We start from the raw sequence: 21,646 nt of genomic DNA on the forward strand, positions 1-21,646 counted from the left end.
CCAATCCCATGCCACTTTATGTGAGGTTGACATTCTCACAGAGGGTCAGCTACATCTTCCATTCACATTAAACCTACTAACAAACAATAGTACTTATGTTTAATCAAACTATTGAAAATCCATGATAAAATGTAACAATATTATTAAAAGGATAGTTGCTACTCACCATATAGTGGAGATGCTCAGTCACAGATAGGAACAACAAAAAGACTCTCAAAAAATAAGCTTTTGGTCAACAAGGACTTTGTCAAAAATAGATGACATACACACACGTACAAGCATGCGTGCACATGCACACACGAAAATGCAACTCACACACACATGACTCCAGTCTCTGCCAGCTGAAGCTACATTGCGAGCAGCAGTAGTGCATAATGGGAGAGGCAACTGAGTGGGGGTAATGAGGTGGCTGGGGTGGTGAGGGGGAGGGATAGCGGGATGGGGTTGGGGAATGTTGAAGTGCTGCTGGGAAGCAAGCAGGGACAAGGTGGAGAGAGGGTAGGCTAGCTAGGTGCAGTCGGAAGGTTAGATGGAGGGCAAGGGAGAGGTGGGGATAGCAGAAAAGGAGAGAAGTTAGAAGACTGGGTGTGTTGGTGGATTAGAAGGCTGTGTAGTGCTGGAATGGGAACAGAGAAGGGGCTGGATTATTGAGGACAATAACTAATGGAGGTTGAGGCCAGGAGGGTTATGGGAACGTAGGATATATTGCAGGGAGAGTTCCCACCTGTGCAGTTCAGAAAAGCTGGTGTTGGTGGGAAGGATTCATATGGCACAGGCTGTGGAGCAGTCATTGAAATGAAGAATGTAGTGTTGGGCAGCATGTTCAGCAACAGGATGGTCCAGTTGTTTCGTGACCACAGTTTGTCAGTCGCCATTCATGTGGACAGACAGCTTGTTGGTCGTCATGCTCACATAGAATTCAGCACAATGGTTGCAGTGTAGCTTGTGGATCACATGACTGGTTTCACAGGTAGCTCTACCTCTGATGGGATAGGTGACATTTGTGATTGGACTGGAGGAGGTGGTGATAGGAGGATGTACGGGACAGGTCTTACATCTGTGTTTATTACAGAGGTATGAGACATGAGGTAAGGGGTTAGGAGCAGGGATTGTGTAGGGATGGACAAGTATATTGGGTAGGTTTGGTGGACCGCAGAATACCACTGTGGCAGGGTTGGGAAGGATAGTGGGCGGGACATTTCTTATTTCAGAGCCCTACAAGAGGTAGTCGAAAACTTGGCGGAAAATGTAATTTAGTTGCTCCAGTCCTGGGTGGTACTGAGTTACGAGGGGAATGCTTATATGTGGCTGGATGGTGGAAAGAGACTGATATTGAGGAGGATCAATAATGATCTGTGTAGGGAATATGTTGACCACTCGAACACCTCTTCATGAAATTGTGCAGGTGAATCAGCAAGATTTAACTGCTGTCAGGTACTGTGAGGAGATCGTGGGATCTCATGCTGTGAACCCAAATTTTGTACCTTTGGTTGATAGTGATCGACCTCATATAGCAAGGGTAGTTGATGCCTTTTTGGAAATGGAAGATATTACAAGCATGGTGTGATCTGCTCACTCTTTCGATTTGAATCTCATAGAACATGCCTGGGATCCACAAGGGAGATGGGTCGCATCACATTGGCATCCACCACTCTCTCTCCAATACTTGTGAGCAGCTTTGCAGGAAGAATGGGCGTTATTGCCTCAACATGAAATTATGACATCATCCACAGAATTCCCATCGTTCTCCCGCCTTAATGGGTGCCAGAGGTGGCCACACCCCATACTGAGTACATTAACTAGTTGTCATAAATGTGTGTGCAAATCCATTAAGTTGGAAAAAAAGGAAGAACATTTTTGTCTACCATTGTGCATGTTGCAGTTGATTACATTCTGTATTCTTTACATTGTTTCTGCTTTACTATCACCTGTTTATACTATTTTGTGGTGAAATAAATAAAACTTCACAAAATTTCTCTTTGGCTTTAATTTTGTATGCCAGTGTATATGCGGTGAGCAGAACTAACTGGCCCTTCCTGTGTGTTTTTCCAGTGTGCCCTTCACATCAGTATATTGTATCTTGTTAAGTGGGGATTTATGGGAGTTTGTTTTCCATTGTAGTTGAGTGCTTCATGAATAAAACCATGTTTGAGTTACTTTGAGCCAAGTCTCGTGTACTATGTAGTTACAACAAAATTGGCATTGAGTTTGGAACGGTTTCCGCATGTGCAATCTTTATGTGTGGTTTCATCAGGTTTATTCATTATAGATGCTGTGCTACCAGCCTTAAGTGAATAGCTTACTTCGGCTGTAACCACCTTGACGGCTTCCATTAACAGAAAGGGTACCATTCCACCAGACCCTCCATCCACATTCCCTCCATATGGTGATTCAGCCGAGGAATGGGACACTTATGGAAAAAGACTCGGAGTTAAGGAGTATCACTTACTGTGTCAACTTGCTCCTTTACAGGAACTGACAGCTCTACTTTTGACCATTTGCAGTTTATTGTTCAAATACTATCGCAAAATGAATGCATGTTATAGCAGCATGAGTTCAATTCTACCGATGTTGCAAGAAACTAAACAAGCCTGAGCACCCGAACTCCATGGCCTTAGCCATAAGTGTCAATTCGTTACTGATGCCCATCATGATTCCTACGCATATTCTGTGGTGTGTGATGCAATTGTCTGCTTAGCTCCGGACAAGGAAGTGCACCCATAAGGCCTTACTCTGTGAAAACTCCCCGTTGGCTGAAGTTTTGCAAATAGCGCAATCTTTTGAGGTTTCTCGGGTAGCGAGTGACCAAATTGAAGAGTGATGTGACGTGGCAGTAGTGTCACACCATGTACCCACTAGAACAACAGATAACTTGCATGAGGAAGTGGTAGTGGTGGCAGTAAACATGCGAGCCGAGCGTGGAGCTGACCAAGGACAGATCAAGTAACCACAACCGCCACAGCACCAGCGTTCTCTGTTTCTGTCTTGCCCTTTGTTTTGTCCAGCACGAATGTTCCGTGTTCTCTAAGTGCTGGGCTACTTTTAATGGTTGCTAGAAGAAAGACCACATTACCTTTATGTGTCATTCACTGACGGTTGCCTAGGATATGGATGTGGATGTAAAGTGTGTGATTCCAATGGTTGTGACTCCTTCAAGTTGTTTATCGAGTTAAGTGTTTTTCACCAAGCGACCCAGCTACAGATCAACACAGGTGATGCAGTGACAATATTCAGTTCTCAGACCTACGTGAATTTAGGCTCTCTGCCGTTTACACTAGTGATGCGGAAGCTGGTCAGTTAGAACAAACATAACATTGTGCTATTGGGATAATTTATTGCATCTGTCTCTTACAAATCAGCAAATTGCCCACTTACATGTTTGAAGATTGCTGATGCCAGTGTTGAAAACTTGTTTGGGATGGGCAACATTTCAGATATTTGGATTTTCTGTCACCATTGCAGTTCACGTTGCGCCCGATCGGGTACTTTATTCTCAGCAGGAAACACTGTGTAAAGAGTTTTCGGACTTGTTTTTGGAAGGTATTGGGTGTGCTGAAAAATTTTCTTCTCATATGTCTTTGAAATCCACGACTCGGCATCATTTTTGTCGTGCACGTCGTATTCCTGTCACCCTGTAAAATTAAGTGAAAGCAGAATTTGACAGATTCCAGTCTCGAGGGATGGTGCAACCTATTATGGCTAGTCAATGGTTGTCTTTGCTCGTTGTAGTTCAGAAACCATAAGAAAAACCTCACCTTAGTGCCAACTCCAGTACCACTGCAATGTGCATTTGATTATGGATATGTATCTACCAGGCCAGGAGGGACTGTTGACGAAATTATCAGGTGGCCAGTACTTTTCTAAAATTGATTTGTCTGAAGCACATCTGCAGGTTCTTGTGGATGAAGAAAGTGTCAGCAAGTTCTGATTTTGAATACTCATTTTAGTCTTTATCAATATTTGTGCCTTTCTTTTGGTGTGGCTGTGCCCCTGCTGTTTTCCAAAGATTTTTAGAGCAATAGACTATGCCTGTACTTTGCTTTAATTATCTGGATGATATTGTTGTCACAGGCTCTTCTGCAGCCGGTAACTTGCAAAATTTATGCGCTTGGTTTTCTGTCTTACAGTCCACAGGCTTATGATCTAACCTTGTGTAATATCAGTCTTTTTCCGCATTCTGTTGTTTATCTGGGGTTTGAAGTCTCACGGGATAGGGTTCACCCTCTGCTGGAGCCCAAATTGCGTGTGTGCTTTTCAAATGTTAAATCCAAACTACTCTTGGCCCCTTGTTTAGCTACGTTTCCTCTGCGCCAGCATATAGTTTTGGCGATTGACGACTCACAATACCGCCTTGGTGTGCTCCTCAAGCACCTGTATGCCAGCAGCTCTGAATGGCTTGTTGCTTTCACCTTTAAATCTCTAACTCCAGCCCAGCAGCATTACTTTTGGGTTGAAAAAAGGCTCTTGTCACCATCAGTGCTCTCAAGAAATTTTACATTTCTTTTGTATGACTCCAAGTTTCATCTTATTACTGACCATAAACCTTTGGTTTTCTTGTTTAACTTCTTTGCCTGACAAGGCAGCACATCGCCTACAATGCTGCACACTGTTCTTGTCTTGCTACAATTACGTAATTCATTTTTGACCCACGTCTAAACATGTTAATGCCGATGTCTTGGCTCATCTTCCTGTAGGTCCTGATCCCATCTTTGTTCGTGAAGAATTGCTTTGCTTCCATTTTGATACTGAAATGCAGGCAACGGTCAAGGTTTACCCAGTTACAAACTCGCTCATAGTAGCTGCTCTTGCCACTGCCTAAGTTCTTAGCCAGGTGATTTGATTTTGGTGTTTTGCATCAGTCCACAGAAGACCTCTCTCGCAGAGTAGTCATTCCTGCCGTGTTAAGGTGCAAGATTCTATGCCCGGACCATTGGGACATTCACACACTGAACTGATACCTAGGAGACATGTTCTTGGTCCCGGGATTGATGGTGACATTGTCCATATTGTGGCAGTTTGTGTGCAGTGTGCCTGACATCAAGCAGCTCCCAGCCATCTCTGTCACCTTGGCCTGCTTCACACCAGCCATGGGAACGCGTTCATGTAGACTTCGGGTCTCCCTTCATGGATTCCTATTTGCTCTTGGTTGTCAATGCATTTTATCGGTTTCCTTATATTCTCCGGTGTGTGTTGACATCAGCCGAGGTCACAATTCTTACAGTTTTGGTGTTTTTTTTTCTGTTGAGGGGTTGTCGTGTACCTTCGTTTCTGATAATGATCCCCAGTGTGTTTCTCACATCTTTTAGTTGTTTTGTTCCCATCACGGCACTCGTCAGGTTATGGCTCTGCCTTCCCACCCACAGTCAAATGGCGAGGCAGAACAACTAGTGCGTACGTTCAAGTCCCAAATGAAAAACAATATTAGAGACGGAAGGTTACTACTCACCATACAGCGGAGATGCTGAGTCACAATAGGCACAACAAAACGATTCTCCTCTCCCATCATGCACTGGTGCTGCTGCTCGCAGTGTGGTTTCAGTTATACGAGACTGCAGACGTGAGTGCAAGCTGCGTGTGTGTGTGTGTGTGTCCGTTATATGGTGAGTAGCAACTTTCCTTCTCTAATATTGTTACATTCCTTCCTGGATTTTCCATTGTCCCAAATGAAAAAGTTTTTTATGCATTTCTTCCGGACGATGCCCTTCTCCATTTTCTGAGCAACTATCACTTTACGCCTATGGGGTAGCAGAGCCTGGCTCAGTTGCTTTATGGCCAGCAGCCACACATGTGCGTCCATTTTCTGTGGCCTGCTCTATGGCTGCCATAGTCTAGTTCATCTGGCCGTTTCACGCCGTGGTCACTGGTTTGGACACAAGGGTTTAGTTGCTGGCCCAAGTGGATACTGGCAATTGTTGTCTGTTAGTGGGGATGCCATCTGTGTGGTGTCCATATGGCTGATGGACTGATGGTGTGCCACCTTGATTAGTGGTGCTCACGCTTCCTTCAGGAAGCTATTGGTTTGCTGATGCAACGACCATCGCTGCAGCCTGCCCTACCACCCTCCGCCTCAAGCCCCTCGTTGCCTGCTGTTGAGCTACCCCCACCCTATTGGCTGCCTCTTCCATGTGTGGGACCATCGGGTTCCAGCTTCCTGATGCTGAGTGCTGGTCTGTCTTAGGCCTCGTGTCCATTGCCGCAGCCTGTTGCTCTAGTTGGGCCACCCCTACCAACCCCATCTTCATCATCAAATCAGTCATCGTCACCAGTGGGTCCAGTCCTGCTGCTCCGGCACCGGGACCTGTCTGCTGATGACGAGATTGGGACTGTGATGGCCCTTCCACTCTGTTGCTGTCGTTGGGTGCAACCCTTGGGCAAGCTCACATTTGTGCGTGTCCCGGCCCTATGCTCTGGTGCCCGTCAGACTCATCATCCCGCCCCCTCTGTTGGCACTGGCTGCCGCTGCTCTGGTTTGAGTTGGCCATCAACTGTATCAGCACAGACCGGCCACTGGAGGGTGCATGTAGGAGGCGTGAGCGTGGCAACATGCCACTGTACCATCTACAGGCGACTCGAGCATATATATGTGCAAAGTAGCACTGACTGGCCCTTCGTGTGTATATTTCCAGTGTGCTGTTCATGTCAGTGTACTATATTTTATTATGTGGGTATTCACAGGACTCTGTCTTCTGTTGTAGTTTAGTGATTCATTATTAAAGCTATATTTGAGTTACTTTGGGTCAGTCTAGTGTACTGCGTAGTTACAACAATTACAATAGAGAAATATGTAGGAAACATCACATGTATGGGATGAACCTCACAGTTCACTTCTTCAATTTGTAATTAGTTGTTGTGATTTATGAATTTTTGCTGCCTTATAAGAGTCCCTAGTCCATTGAAATAATGAAAGAAAGTTCCTTTGGCTTGTCTCGCCCATTCTGTATAATTTCAGTTTGTGTTTCACAAGGCAAGCAATTTAATCACAATACTTGCAAGTTCCATGTCATCAATTGCTGGCATGTTAACTATAAAGGCAGTATTGTAAATGATGCTTCAGGTGTAAATATTGAGCAGTAATATTGTGCCATTTTTGACTTCTCACTTTCGCAATATTATATTGTTGTGTCAATAACAATGTGTACTTTAGAGCTGCTTTAATGGTTGTGCTCATATGCAATCAACTGCATTAATTACTTTAGTGAAAACCTTCCTCCCCCCATGATGATGATATTTTCCACACCCTTCATCAAAATTTAAATTTTGTAATGAATGTAGTTCCTTGATCAAATTCAAAGGGATTTTCTTTGCCCTGACAATACGCCATATCAACGAATGTATGAAGACCTACAAGGAGTTTTGTTTAACATCCCTGACAATGACAGATCAGTTTTGTAAGATGACTTCTTTATTTTTGCATTACTAAGTCGTTCTTTAGATTGTCAAATATAAAACAGCTTGTTTGCGAACTAACTCTATAAACACTGGTAACTGCTGGATTGTGTAATTGTGCACATGAGGTATACTAGAAATGGTGTAATAATTAAGGCTTTGCATGGAGCTAAAGGTTGGGCTGATCATCATATCATTAGATCTAGAATGAAGTTACCATGTAAACTTCTGCACAGAGCAGAAAACAATTTTCCACTGGGCTTGTCAGTAAACAAAACTGTCAACTGTAAAAGAACAACAGCTGTCAGCTTGATGCTGAGTTTGGTGCTATGAAAAGTCATCCATAATGTATGTTAACTAGTCTGCTGAATGAAATTCATAATGCTAAAAATACTCAGGTAGAAACGCTCTAATAAAAAGAAGTCTCCTATAAGAGTTTTAAGGGTGGGGTGCCTACTCTGTTATGAGCTGGCCTCTTTCTACAGTGAAAGAACAATCAAATTTGCGCCGTTTATTGCATAGCAGTAAATTGGTGCTTGTTGTGCACTAAAATTTAATCAATCACATTTCATATACTGGTGATAGCATTTCAAAGGTTAAAGGGACCATATTATCTATTTTAGATGATGATTGTATTAACAAAAATAATCAGTTTCCAGTTTTTGGTAATATAACTGGTTACATAAGAAATATACTCACCAAGCGGCAGCAGGAGAACACACAATTTAAGGAATATTGCAAGCTTTCAGAGCCAGTGGTTTCTTCTTCTGGCAGAAATGTTGAAGGACAAGAAAGAGGGATGAAGAAAAAGGACTGGTGGGGTTCAGGAACTGGGGAGAATTTGGAAAAGTCACCCCGAACCCTTGGTCAGGGGAGAGTTACCAGATGGGATAAGAACGAAAGACTGATTATTTGGGATTGCACTGGTTGAGATTAGTACTCCTGAGAGCTTAGAGGTGGAAGATGGGCACTGAACAAAAATAGATTACTGACAAAACATTGTGGAAGAGTTTGTAATAGTGGAAAGTTAGGTGCCTTGCAAGCGGTAGAGGTGTCGGGCGTGTATCAAGTTACCAGTCAGGATGAATGGACTTAAGCAGGGGATGTACACTGGCAACACACAGTATCCTGTTACAGAGCATGCTCTACAGCATGGCAGTTTTGATATTGGTGATTATTTCACCACACATGCCATCTTGATTCTTCCTTCAGACACTAACTTATCAGAACTGTGCAGATAGGAACTGACATTACAGCTTGTCCTTAGTTTTTGCCACCCACATGGCTTTAATTTACATTAATTTCTTCAGTCTCAACTTTTGTTCTCAATAACTATACCTTTACCCATTCCCTTTTAGTTTCCTGTATCTTTTTATTTTCTGACATCTCTATCCTCACCGCTACCATATACAGTTTACTTAGCTTTCTGCTCTTATTAACACTTGCACAGTTTTGTCTGTAATCTGTTGTCTTGCTTGTCACCCTGTCTTCCACCATTAAGACTATGGATTTCAACTCTTCTTCTGTGCAGTCCCCAACAGTCAGTCTTTCCTTCTCATCATGTCTATTAAGTGTTCCCTGATTCGGAGTTCTGGGCGACCTTTCCAAACACTCCCTGTCACCTAAACCTTGACAGGCCTTTTTCTTCATCCGCCTTCCTTCAATACCTTTGTGTGCGTGTGTTCTCCTGCAGCCACTTGGTGAGTAAATTTTTCATGTATCCAGCTGCATTAGGTGACAATTAGGGAGCTGTAGTGTAGACTTTAAATTTCTGAGTTGTCAAAGATCATTCTCAAAGCAACCAAACGAGGTGGCACAGTGGTTCGCATACTGGACTCGCATTTGGGAGGATGATGGTTCAAACCCATGCCTGGCCATCCTGATTTTGGTTTTCTGTGATTTCTTGCCTCAGGAAAATGCTGAGATGGTTCCTTTGAAAGGGCACGGCCGACTTTCTTCACCATCCTACCCTAATCCGATGGGACCAGTGACCTCGCTGTTTGGTCCCCTCCCTCAAATCAACCAACCAACCATTCCAGAAGTAACTGGATTTCAGTGTGTTTTGTAGTATCTGTATTTTTCATTTGAGAAGCTGTACATGGTACTCCTCCATGTTTTAGGCACATGTTTTGCTTGAGTGCATATGTATGTTTAACATTTTACTTTACCAAAGTTTAAATAGCACACTAATCTGTGACTATTTTTTGCAAAGATGCTGAAGATCAGACTGTTGCATAGACAGAAACAATAACTCAACCAACCAGTTACTTTGAATATCTTTTGTTTAGTTTGTGAAATGTTGTAAAATGGATGTAATCTTGTTCATGGTTACCTTAGAAATGATTTGGTTGTTGGAAAAATTATCTACAGTTGTATCAATGTACTGCTGTCTGTATTTTCAGTTTTCCCACCAAAGATACAAATGAGGTGAAAACACAGAATGCAGAAAAGTCTACTATCGAAGTTCTTATGAAGGAAGATGAAGTGTCCACTGTTAGAGAAGAGGCGGGGAAAAATGAGATGATAAGTGCTGCACTGAAAAAAGAGGAGACATCCACTGTTGAAGATGTAGCTGAAAGAAACGAGACATCCAGTGTTAAAGATGTAGTGGAAAAAAATGAAGCATCCACAACTGGAGTTGTAGTGGAAGAAAACAAAGCACCAACTGTTGATGATGGGCTCAGTACAAATGAGACAGCGACTGCTAAAGATTTTGGTGGAAAAGAGGAGGCAGCAAATATTGAAGGTGTGCTGGGAAAGGATGAAGGAGAAGGTAAGCAACTGGTCCTGTTAAGTCTCATCCATATATTTATTGCATTTTCTCAGTGTAGTATCAAGCAACAGAAGTTTACCACCTGCTTTTTGTGTGATTGACTCATTTTGAACATTCCATTTAATATCCAACCAAATTGTTACACACAGGTTGTTGTACAAGGTGACTGATTATAGTTGTGTATCATTGTTGTTGTCATAGGGTACTATGGTGTTTTTTGCTGAGGACAGCTTCATCGCCATCATTTGACACGTATCTATAACTTGCTGAATGGTCTGGACTCGGCCACTATTACATCACAGCTCCCTCATTATCACTGCACCCAGAATATTGCATCCACTCACAACCTCATCTGAGGATGCCAATGCTTCCATCTCACAGGCTGACCCCATGCTCTCCACTTTGCTATGGCTGAACTTGAAGACCTCAGTACATCTTCAGAACTATCAACTCTTTGCGATGACATGACAACTACTTCAATTTATGGACATTCCAGCCGGCATGCTGTTATCGTATGTGCATTAAGGGCCCTGTAGTCTGCACTTAAATTACGGTACTGTCTTTTAGGGGCATTAGCTTGCTGGGTGAAGCCCACAAGCTGTCCAAAGGTCTCTCAACTCCGGCTTTTGAGAGGTCATCGACTGCTGCTTGTCCGTTGATACTCTGTGCAGTCTGTGACAGACAATAGTGCACTGTGTAAGTGACCGAGCAGTGTAACAGATTTAACACCATCACTAGTTACGTTAAGTTTGGTGAAGATTATTGTGAAGCAGACAGTGGGTTGGTCCAGGTGAATTGGTGGAATTTTGAATGTGCGCGACAGCAGGTGGAGGTGATGTTGAAGGGTAGTCGTGCTGATTGCCAGGGCGACATCCGTAGAGGTACAATAGACGAATGTTCCATATCTGTTCAAAGCAGTGGAGAATGCAATAGGAATGTTCAAAGACAGTGCAGCTGGCTGCACGAGCACCAGGTCAAACGATTCCACATACGCTGCGAAAGACACATTGGTCTGAGCGAAGGATTGCAAATCTGGCCGTTTGTGGTTCAGTATGTGCCAATGGCAATAAAGTTGCAAAGCAAATTGATTGTGGTATGCCACTGTTCGACATTGTTGTCTGCTGTTGGAACAGTAAGCTGATGAGTGTACCTTTCATGTTTCATGAATGTGAGTTTCTGAAAAGTTGATTGCGAAGCACTGTATGCTCTGACACTGAAATCATTGTCTTGTCTTGTGAATTGGGCCACACAACTGTTAAACAGTAAGCAATCATTGTGTGGTCACCACTCTAATGTCCTGCCCCAGGATAGGATCAGGGTGACAGATAATGTGTCCCAGTATGAGATAGCATCTCTTTATTACAGAAATAACCACAATACAATACAATATCCAAGCAAGGAACAGCCATAGAACAACTGAAGCACACTTACAATTCCAAAGATCATCTGTGCAAGACAGTAGTCGAAAGTCATCGTTATTAATATGTTGCAGTGTTCCTAGACACAACTTACTGGTCATTTGTAAAAACATAAAAGATGGTCCTAATATTTTACTACATCAGTGGTTCCTGTGTGATGAATTAAGATGCACGAGAAGATCTTAGTAAATTAAGTGATAGGTGCAAAGCTTTATTTAAATCACAAGCTATGCCTTTATTGATGTGTCTTTATGTTTCTTGAGATCCTTATTCCAGTAGACTTCTTAATTATGTTACCCCATAAACAAGGAGCTTACAACACAGTCCTGATCTTTTTTTTTATGTCTTGATCTTTACAAGTTTATAAGGACAGCACATAATTGTCAGTCCACAGGTTACAGTGAAAGAACACTTTTATTGGTAACTCAGGAATGAACAGTCCCCAGTTTGATGTGAAATAGAAAATAAAAGCTACTTCTGGTAGAATGGTAGAGTTCTCACTGGAGCCCAAATTGGTGCCCAAGGTCAGTGTCTGGTCATTGCCCTGTTGATGTCCTAGACCGTGATCAGGCTAGTGTCTGGATAGGTGTCCAGATCGATCAGCTGCAGGCAGCTCCGTATGTGTTGGTCAAAGTCCTAGGCCACCCTTGGTCGATGTCCAGTTGGAGATCGGGACAGCAATGAATATTGCTGTTGAAGATGACTACTGATGGCTGGATTGCAAGGAGCAGCTGGTGTTGAGTCTGGGGTGAGAGTGAGTGCTGAGGCTAGTGGTGGAGCAGCATCTTAGGTACTCTCTACTCTAACAGAAGGATTTCTGTGGTGGTCACCTTCTTCATCTTGGACAGTTTCCAGCCTCTGTGGTGGTCACCTGAGATGTGGATTTTTCACATGGTGCGTGGGTGAAAATGTAATGCCACGTTTACAGCTCTGCAATTGGTTTTGCACACTGTTGGTGGGCGATGCAGATGCCTCTTGCAGAGCCCACTGGAGTCTGGAATGCACATGTTGTCCTCGGTCGTGTTCACAGCATGACTGGCTATTGTTGCCTGGTGGTATGCACAACCAGAATGGTGATTGCTGTGTGTGTGTCTGGCTTCCATGGAGGATGCCGAGGGGTATGGCAACCTGCCAGCCGCAGATATGTTCCGCGGTGGTATTTGGCCAAGCAAGTGGCCGGATACTACACTTTCACTGACTCATTTCAAAAAATGGGAACTATCTCTTAATAAATCAAAATCTTGCTGTCTTTCTCATTCATTGGAGCCATAAAATTGCAGATGGTTTGCACTTCATGAAATAACAACAATTGTGGGAGAAAAGTATGTTAATGGGATGTCAGATGTAACCATAAATAGGGGGCTCGATACCGACACAGCAATTGGATCCCAGGAATAGGTATGCACCACTCACAATGCCATAAAAAGGCTGCCATGTCAGTTGTTAAGATACTGTGTATAAAAATAGAATTGTAATTTCTGTGAAAAATGTGCATCAATGTAAATTTGTACCCTTCTGATAACATTTTCTCAAAAGCTGTCACCTTCAAGATTTTTATGTCAGGCCATAGTTCTTAACTACCTAGTGAATATATCTCACTGAATGTGTTAAGTACATTCATTTTTTACATCCAACATGCTGTGATGTAGTGATGTTTCTGTTTCAGAATAACTGCACTGATATTGTCAGGTGTTTGTTAAAATACACTGACCTTAAGCTGCTTGTTCATTCTACGCATTCTCTTTCAGCTGCTTTGGGAAGGACCTGGGACATACATAACAGTGCATTAGCTATTTCCGACCTGAATAATTTAGCCAGCTGTTTGTGCACGCACAAGCCGTGCGTGCGTGCACGCGCGTCCACACACACACACACACACACACACACACACACACACACACACACACAGGCACTTGCATTTAACTTAGGTGAGTTCCATTAGGAATGCTACTTTGTACATTCCTCTGTCACCTCTTGGCGTTGTTGGTAGACTCATCCCTCAGCCACAGATGCCTGCCACAAGCACATCCCAAATAGTAGCACGATCACCCACACTAATACGCCTAACCTCCAAAGAGAGAGAGAGAGAGAGAGAGAGAGAGAGAGAGAGAGAGAGAGAGAGAGAGAGAGAGAGAGAGATTCCTCTAAGCCTAGCAGGGGCGAGGATCATGCTCTGTCAGATCTGCACAGAGTAGTGTATTTCTTACTCATATGGGCTTTTCCATTCTCCATGCACTCATTGCACAGCAACCCAATGTGTGAGATAGTCGAGCAGGGTTGCAAACCATCTATAATTGCCTTATATGATGAAGTGTTCATAATAAATAGCTAAGCAGCTGCAACCTCAGATTTCCTATCCACGATTTTGGCAGTTTCTACAAAACATCATTCAAGATGATATTATTGATGATGATGATGATGATTGGTTTGAGGGGTGCTCAACTGCGCGGTCATCAGCACCCATACAAAGTCTCAATTTTTACACAGACCATTTTTTTTCACAGTCTAATCTAGTCACTGTCACGAATGATGGCGGTGGTGATGATGACGATGATGATGATGACAACGCAAACACCCAGTCTCTAGGCCGAGAAAATTGCCAACTTGGGTGGGAATCGAACGCGGAACCCCCATGATCATTCAAGAGTGACTGATGATAAGGTGTAGTGCATTCTGATAAGAGTGACATCAATATAGAGCACAGAAATCCGTAAGGCACTTCTGGACTCAAACGGAGAGGTGGTATCAGAAATGTGATGAGTTCCTATCTCCCACTCTCCCTTTTTTAGTACTGGTTTGTTACTGAAGCATTTATAATTAAGTCATCAGTTTCATGGCAGTGCAGCTATATGATGACACCTGTTATTACTGAACTGACCATTGTTATGAAAACACTCCTATTCTGGCAATAAATTGTCAGTGTACATGTCTTACTTTCACATTGAGGAGGTTGTAACAAATGCAGAGCAGGAATTGGATTTTATGCATTCAACCAGTAAAGACATTAACACATTAATGGCTTCAATGCAGAGAGGAATGTGGAACTCAACAATATGGTCATTGTTGGTTTCTGTCTATCTGTTGTTGTGCTATTATCAAAGTAAAACGTACTATGTAGTGGTGTTACAGATACACTGCTGAATATGATATTACAGTATTTAGTAATCTAAATAAATAATGACCAGCATATCTTAGTTTGAACATTGCTGTTGCCATATGGCAATGCTAGGCATTTGAACTAACCTATATTATTTTTGATATTCCTTTTATATCTTCTGGAAGTCTTTCACTTGCTGAAGCCTTAAACATATTACTAGATAAGGATATGACTGCAGGTATTTTCATGGAGCCTCAAGATTGATTATTCTAAATATAAAAGTATGTCTGCTTTGGAGATTTCTGAAAAGTTTATTAACAACGAGATAATGGAGCATTTAGCTGATGAAACAAGACATTATGCATTATTTATTAACTGCCCAAATCCAAATATACCAGCTGATGTGCACTCGGGAGGACGACGGTTCAATCCCGCGTCCGGCCATCCTGATTGAGGTTTTCCGTGATTTCCCTAAATCGCTTCAGGCAAATGCTGGGATGGTTCCTTTCAAAGGGCACGGCCGACTTCCTTCCCCATCCTTCCCTAATCCGATGAGACCGATGACCTCGATGTCTGGTCTCCTTCCCCAAAACAACCAACCAACCAGCTGATGAAATCAAAAGTTTCATCAGGATTCTGTTTGTTAGTGGGTACAATATTCTGCCATCTAAAAGACATTACTGGGAAAGTGATGATGACATGAAGGATGGTTCTGTGTGTAGCTCCATGCTCAGGTGGCATAGATTTCTACAAATCTATCGATTTTTGCACTGTGCCAATAACACCAAGATTGACTACAATAATAAGGCTTGGAAAATCAATACATTTATGGAAATGCTAACGAAGCAGTGTATAGACAATTTTGTATCTGAAGAGCATCTGTCAAATGACGAATACATGGTTAAACATTTTGTCCACCATGGTTGCAAGCAATTTATTGGGGGTAAACCAGTATGAATTGGGGACAAAATATATAGCCTCAACACTAAGAATGGCTATTTAGTCAATTTTAAACTTTATCGGGAAAAGGTCCAAAACCAAACACAGAGATGGGAAAGTATTGGGCAAGACAGCAAGCTCCTTACTGGCATTACATGACGAAATTCCAGCAGAGAATAGCAAGTCACATTATACATTTTTCATGGATAATCTATTTTCTGGTTCTGCACTTTTCTCATTTTAAAAGTCTCCGGGTATTCAGCCACTGGAACTATAAGAGAAAGTAGTCACAATGATCTCCTCCTCATGTGGCAGCCAACCTGCACAGTTAAGAGGTTTTCTCAGAAAACAAAGAGGAACGTGACACTCCTGAGGCCTCAAGTAATTGGGAAGTATAACATGTACATGGGAAGAACATACCAAATGGACCAAAATCTGGAATGCTACCAAATTGGAATTCATAGCAAGAAATGATATTGAACACTGTTAACAAGGACACTTGATGTAGCTATGCAGCAGCACAGTTGGCTTCTGTATAATAAATCGGGCATACCAAAAATTTCTCAAATTAATGGAAGAAATGTTCTTTTTCTGCAGTTTTTTTGTTTCATCATATTCCAGATTAGCTCTATAGGTTTCAAATCACAGTAGTATAGTGGAAGCCTGAGAACAGTGTATCCCTTACACTTTAAAACTGTGTACGCTTTGGCTTATTATAATGCACAGTTCGTGAAAGCTCATTTCTTGTTAACCTCTGTTCAAACTTGTTTTGTCCTGAACAAGTCGTTCAGTTATGTTCTTTTTATGAGCTGTAGAGTGGGGGCTTTATTTATCTGAACAATATGATATGGTGCATTATCGAGAACAACAGTACTACCAGTGCAGAAGTTAGGAATCAGTTTCTTTCCTTACCATTTGTGGTAATTATCCCCATTCATATCATCATGATAATCTTGGGATTTAGATTTCTAATCCTAAATTAACTGTACTCTGTCTATGAAACCCATCGCTCCTTCAGTGTGGACAACAATAGCTCTTGGCCTACACTGATATTGTTCATTACACCTGGAACCTTTTCATGCTGCCAGTAGTTCTTCATGGGTGGTGTATTGCATATGCACCCATGTTTCATCTATGAATACCACTAGTTTATTTGGCCCCTTTTCATTGTTTTTGATTTCTCTTAAGTATTCTGCACACTTTGCAACAATGTCAGGATCTTCTGTTACGCTGGTACCTATTTTTATGTTCCTTAAAACTGAATCCCATCTCTTTCAGAATTTTCTGCCTTTGAAAATTTATCTCCATTTTTGAAACTATAAGTAGCTTTGCCAATGTTGGGATTCTGTTCTTCTGCTCATAATATTCCAATTTTGTTTTTCTTCAAGTAACTGCTTTAGAAAAGTTATCCATAGGAAATATTTTTCTGGAATTCCTTTGTTTTCCAGGAGATTTAAGTTCTTTTCCTGTTTTTTCCTCTGTCTGAAAGTCTTTTGAAATGTACTTTACTGTACTTTCTGACTTCCCTCCCATTTTTGCTGCCTGCAAGATTGCTTTCTGTTGAGGTATTATTACCTGATTCTCCTTTTTCTCTTCATGACAAAACTGTAAATCTTTGAATATAAGCTGTTTTTCATCAGAATGTTTCCACTTTCGTATCATCTTCCTCTGTTTTCCACTCTCATGCGTATCATAATTATGGATAACATGGCACTGCTTTACTGATGATATTTCATGAGGAAATGCTGAACCACTTGATATTGTTTGCACATATGACATGAAAGCCATGACAGTGCAATGTGTTTTCCTTAGCCATCACTGTACCTGTTTACTGTAAAATCACCACGTTTCCGATAATGGCTACTGGAAGGCCAAGTGCAGTAACGCTGTTGTTGGATAGTAATTTAGTTTTGCCCAGTAGAGCATTTCGACCCATCAATGGTTCTCAGTCTTTTCCACCTCATGTGCCCATGCTGCCTTCAGAAAGTGCTCAGTACGCTCCCTCCACCCCCCCCCCCCCCTCCCACCCCCAACCCCCTCCTACACTGCTGCCACAATAGGCGAAGCTTAGCTTATATACAAATAAAATAAAACTTTTTAAAATTCATACATTTCACAACAAAAATCATATTTTTATAAAATTTGGTATTTTAGCAGGTTAGCATCGATTGTGAAAATGACTTGAATGAAATGGTTAAACTATGTTTACAGCAATTATTTATCTGTAATGGGGAGGACTGACTTAAAAAAATGAATAATTCAAACATTAATTGCTATTTGATATACATGTGGAGGCATGACTGAAGTTCATATAAGCTTCTTATTTGTAAGTTTGTTTCCATCCTTGCAAGCAGTCTGCTGAAGATTTGGAAAGTGATGTTCGTGTCATGTTATTGGTATGATGACACAGTTTCCCAATGAATGAAGCTATTACACCTTTAGTCTTAGGTGAGGGGATGAATCTATGTTATAAGTATAGATTCAAGACTATGCCCATGACTGTAAAAGTTGTTATGGACAAATAAACTAATGTTATGTAGGTACACACATTTTTCTCACCCATTTGTAGAAAATATGCTTTGAAAATAGTTCATCAGCCTCAATACTGATGCCTCTTTGCTGCTAAAAGGCTGGTCAGTGCTGAGTCAGTTTGTGGTATTCCCTTGCTGAAGCTTTACCTGCGTCTGAGCTCATACACTTCGAGCACTCATACCTACTCAAAGACAGAACAAATACCAACATTACAGTGGCTTGTGAAAGGTAAAGTATTAACCGCTTATCATCAGTTTTATGCTATATTAGCAGGTCCTGTGCATCTCCATTTCATGCGATTCATTGCTCCTTTTTTAATGTTGCTATATGTGCTGCCGGCCATCACATCATCCAGGATTGAAATCTCTTCCTCCCTTGCCTCCTCTCTTCCTCCATGTACCCTTCTAATACTTTTTATTAATACCCGTTCAATCGAGTCTGTTTCCATGTATTAATATATGTTCAATCCAGTTTGGTTCCCTTTTTATTACATTGCAGGCTTTCCAATAACTACGCACCCTCTGACTCAGCATTGTAATATTAAAAGTTTTGGCTGGTTTCGTTGTCCAGGGGCTGGGATATGCAGTTGCCGCATTACAGGCCAAATATTGCTGAGTATACAATAAGAATACACACATGAATCGAATGGACAAAGGTTTCTATCACTCAACAATTGCGAATTATGAAAGTAACATTTAAATGTATAAATGAAAGATTGCAATTAGATAAAATCTGCAGGTGCTATCTTAAGGACTTGAAATGATGAGCACGACAGTAGAAGTACTTTTGAGAATGCGATATATTTCTGCAAAACGCTTATTGGTGTCGATGGCCCAGCAATTAAATAAAATATAAGTTGAATAATGGGGAAACAATGGATTCCTACAGCACATAATTAGTTATGAACAACAACACAGCTAGCGAGATATTCCCTTCTAAACGCACACTACGTCTTCACTGTAGAAGCCACAGAAATCTCACAAATGCACAAGTCGGCACTCCAAAGTATTTCTATCTGCCGCGACCACACACAAACCGCTCCACACTCTCCAAGTCTCTCACGCGACCGCGTGTCTGCTGCGCTGTCCGGCACTTTTCGTGTCCTGTCCTGAACTGTCCAGAACATACCTGGTGTCCTCTGTGGAAACCATGCTCTCCTCCCACTTCCATCCAGTTTCCCATTTACGAGCGCTGTGATTGGCTAGAGCGCTCCTGCCATATCTTCAAGCGAACACAAATTCACAAACATAATGAAACACTTTCTAATTACTGGATTTACATTTAAATAAGTTGAAATTAAGTAAATATTCCTATGGCTGGACCATAAATACACTCTAACACACATTATTAGATTCATAAACAAATTATATAAACATATATCAAAGGAATAGAACACAAGGTAGGCCAGTAGCCTAATGTCTCTGTGCTTTCTAAAACACAGTAAATATATAACCAATTTCTTCATGAATAGTATATTGGATATAAACAGAGACATAGATGAATAAATATATTTATAAGCATGCTGCTACTGTTTTTTCGTGTAATTGTTGAGTACTTATGGCCTGACGTGATCGATAGTAATCGGCCACATTGACCTCGAATAACACATGTACTATTCACGTTACATGCCTGTAATTCATACCAATTTAGGTTTACACTAATAGCTTTCTAAAGACATGTAGATCGACGAAATCGGATGAACCGTTTAGATTTTGGAAATTCGTTGCTGGATGTTACTTGTATAATTTAGCGTCAGACACTGAACTTTAAACTAATAAAGATATTGGAAATCTGATTACACCATCAGAATTGTCATGCAAATAATGGTAATATACATTTTCTTTTTGAGGTATCATGATTCATCTACGGTAGTTACTATTAATTTCTATACGAACTGTGAAATGTCTGCCATTAAGGTTTCACAAAGTCCACCATCTTCGGCACTCCCCGGCATAGACATCTCCTCCATCGACACAAAGCACCGTATTCATCACAGCAGAATTCTCAGCCACGCGCTGGACCATGCGCTGGGGCTACCCCTCTCGTCCGGCTCACATTCGGTACCACGTGTTTGCTGCCGGGCCCCAGCTGGCCGACCCCCCATGCAGCCGCACCAACTCCGAACTTATATTTTCAGGGCGTGACGACTCACCCGTTACCTCACAACATCATGTAATTTGTCTCTGCTCACCCTATTTTTTTACTACCTCTTCATTTTTCACCCTATCCATCCAGCTTATTTTTTTTCATCCTCCACCATGTCCATATTTCAAAACCTCTAGCCTTACTGTATCTTTCTTCCTGTGTCCATGCTTTAGCACCTGTTGCTAGTTCTGTTCAGTTGGTACTTCCTCATCTCATTTCCACTGATGATGCTTTTTATTTTATCGGCCTTTTCCTTGAATCTTTGTCCATATTGCTGCAGAAAATTCTCCTCGCCCCCCTCCCCCCGTGCTTCTCTTCTAGTTGGTTTCTGTCCACCTACTGAGGTAATTAAAGCTTTGCACGTGTTCTAATACTTCTCCATTCAGCATTATCTTTACTTTTTTATTTCCTCCCAGTGCCATTATTTTTGTTTTCTTTGTATTTATTTTCATTCCATAAATCTTTCTTTTAGCTTCAGTAGTATCCACTGTATCTTGTAATTCTTTCTGATCTGTTGCTAGGAGGACCACATTGTCTGCAAGTCTCAAACACTGTATTCTTTTTCCTCCAACTTTAACCCCCTTGTCATCTAGTAGGCAGTGATCAATCATATTTTGTAAATATAGATTGTAAAGGGTAGGAGACAGACAGCAGCCTTGTCTTACACCTGTTGCTAGTTCTGTTCAGTTGGTACTTCCTCCTCTTATTTCCGCTGAAGACGCTTTTTGATTTAATGATCGGTATATTGATTTTATAAGTTGTCTGGTTTTCCAGTTTATACTCGTTTTCCCTAATTATATTTTGCAAGTCACATTATCGAAGGTTGTTACCAGGTCTATAAAACACATATATAGATCTCTTACCTTATCAATGAACCTCTCTCCCAAAATTCACAAGAGTCCTGTTGCATCTCTTGTATCTGTATTCCAACTAAAACCAAATTTCTCTTCAGCCAGATTCCTCTCCATTACCTTTTCCAGTCTTTTATTAATGATTCTTAACATAATTTTGGCTGCATATGAAATGAGACTAATTGTCCTATTGTTTCTTTGTTCCTTCTTTCTTTGGTACTGGAGTGATTACAGTTGCCAGAAAGTCCTCTGGCCTTTGAGCACTGTCATATATTTTCTTCTTACGAAACCTCAATTTTTCTCTTACACTTCCTTGGTTCAAATGCTTTAGTATTTCTCCTTGTATTGTATCTGCTACTTCTGCTTTCCCATTTTTCATTGCACTCTTTACTTCTTCCATTATGATTGTTGGCCCTTTCTCATTGTCATTTACACTAATAACAGGTTCAGAAAGTCTTCCCATCTTTGTAGGATGTCTTCATGATCTTTGTACACTACATTTTTG

At 41.5% G+C, this 21,646-nt stretch overlaps 1 protein-coding gene across 4 annotated transcripts in view; it reads left to right on the forward strand.

Annotated features, from left to right (window-relative positions):
- Positions 1-21,646, forward strand: part of LOC124795211 (TP53-binding protein 1-like) — a 288,269-nt gene that overhangs the window by 42,161 nt on the left and 224,462 nt on the right. For all 4 annotated transcript variants that reach the window (XM_047259124.1, XM_047259126.1, XM_047259125.1 and 1 more), the window contains exon 2: positions 9,789-10,159. In XM_047259124.1, coding sequence (XP_047115080.1) covers positions 9,789-10,159 — 371 coding nt within the window. The remainder of the gene's footprint in view (positions 1-9,788; positions 10,160-21,646) is intronic.

Source organism: Schistocerca piceifrons, chromosome 4 (assembly GCF_021461385.2).
Source record: "Schistocerca piceifrons isolate TAMUIC-IGC-003096 chromosome 4, iqSchPice1.1, whole genome shotgun sequence".
Taxonomy (NCBI): Eukaryota; Metazoa; Arthropoda; class Insecta; order Orthoptera; family Acrididae; genus Schistocerca; species Schistocerca piceifrons.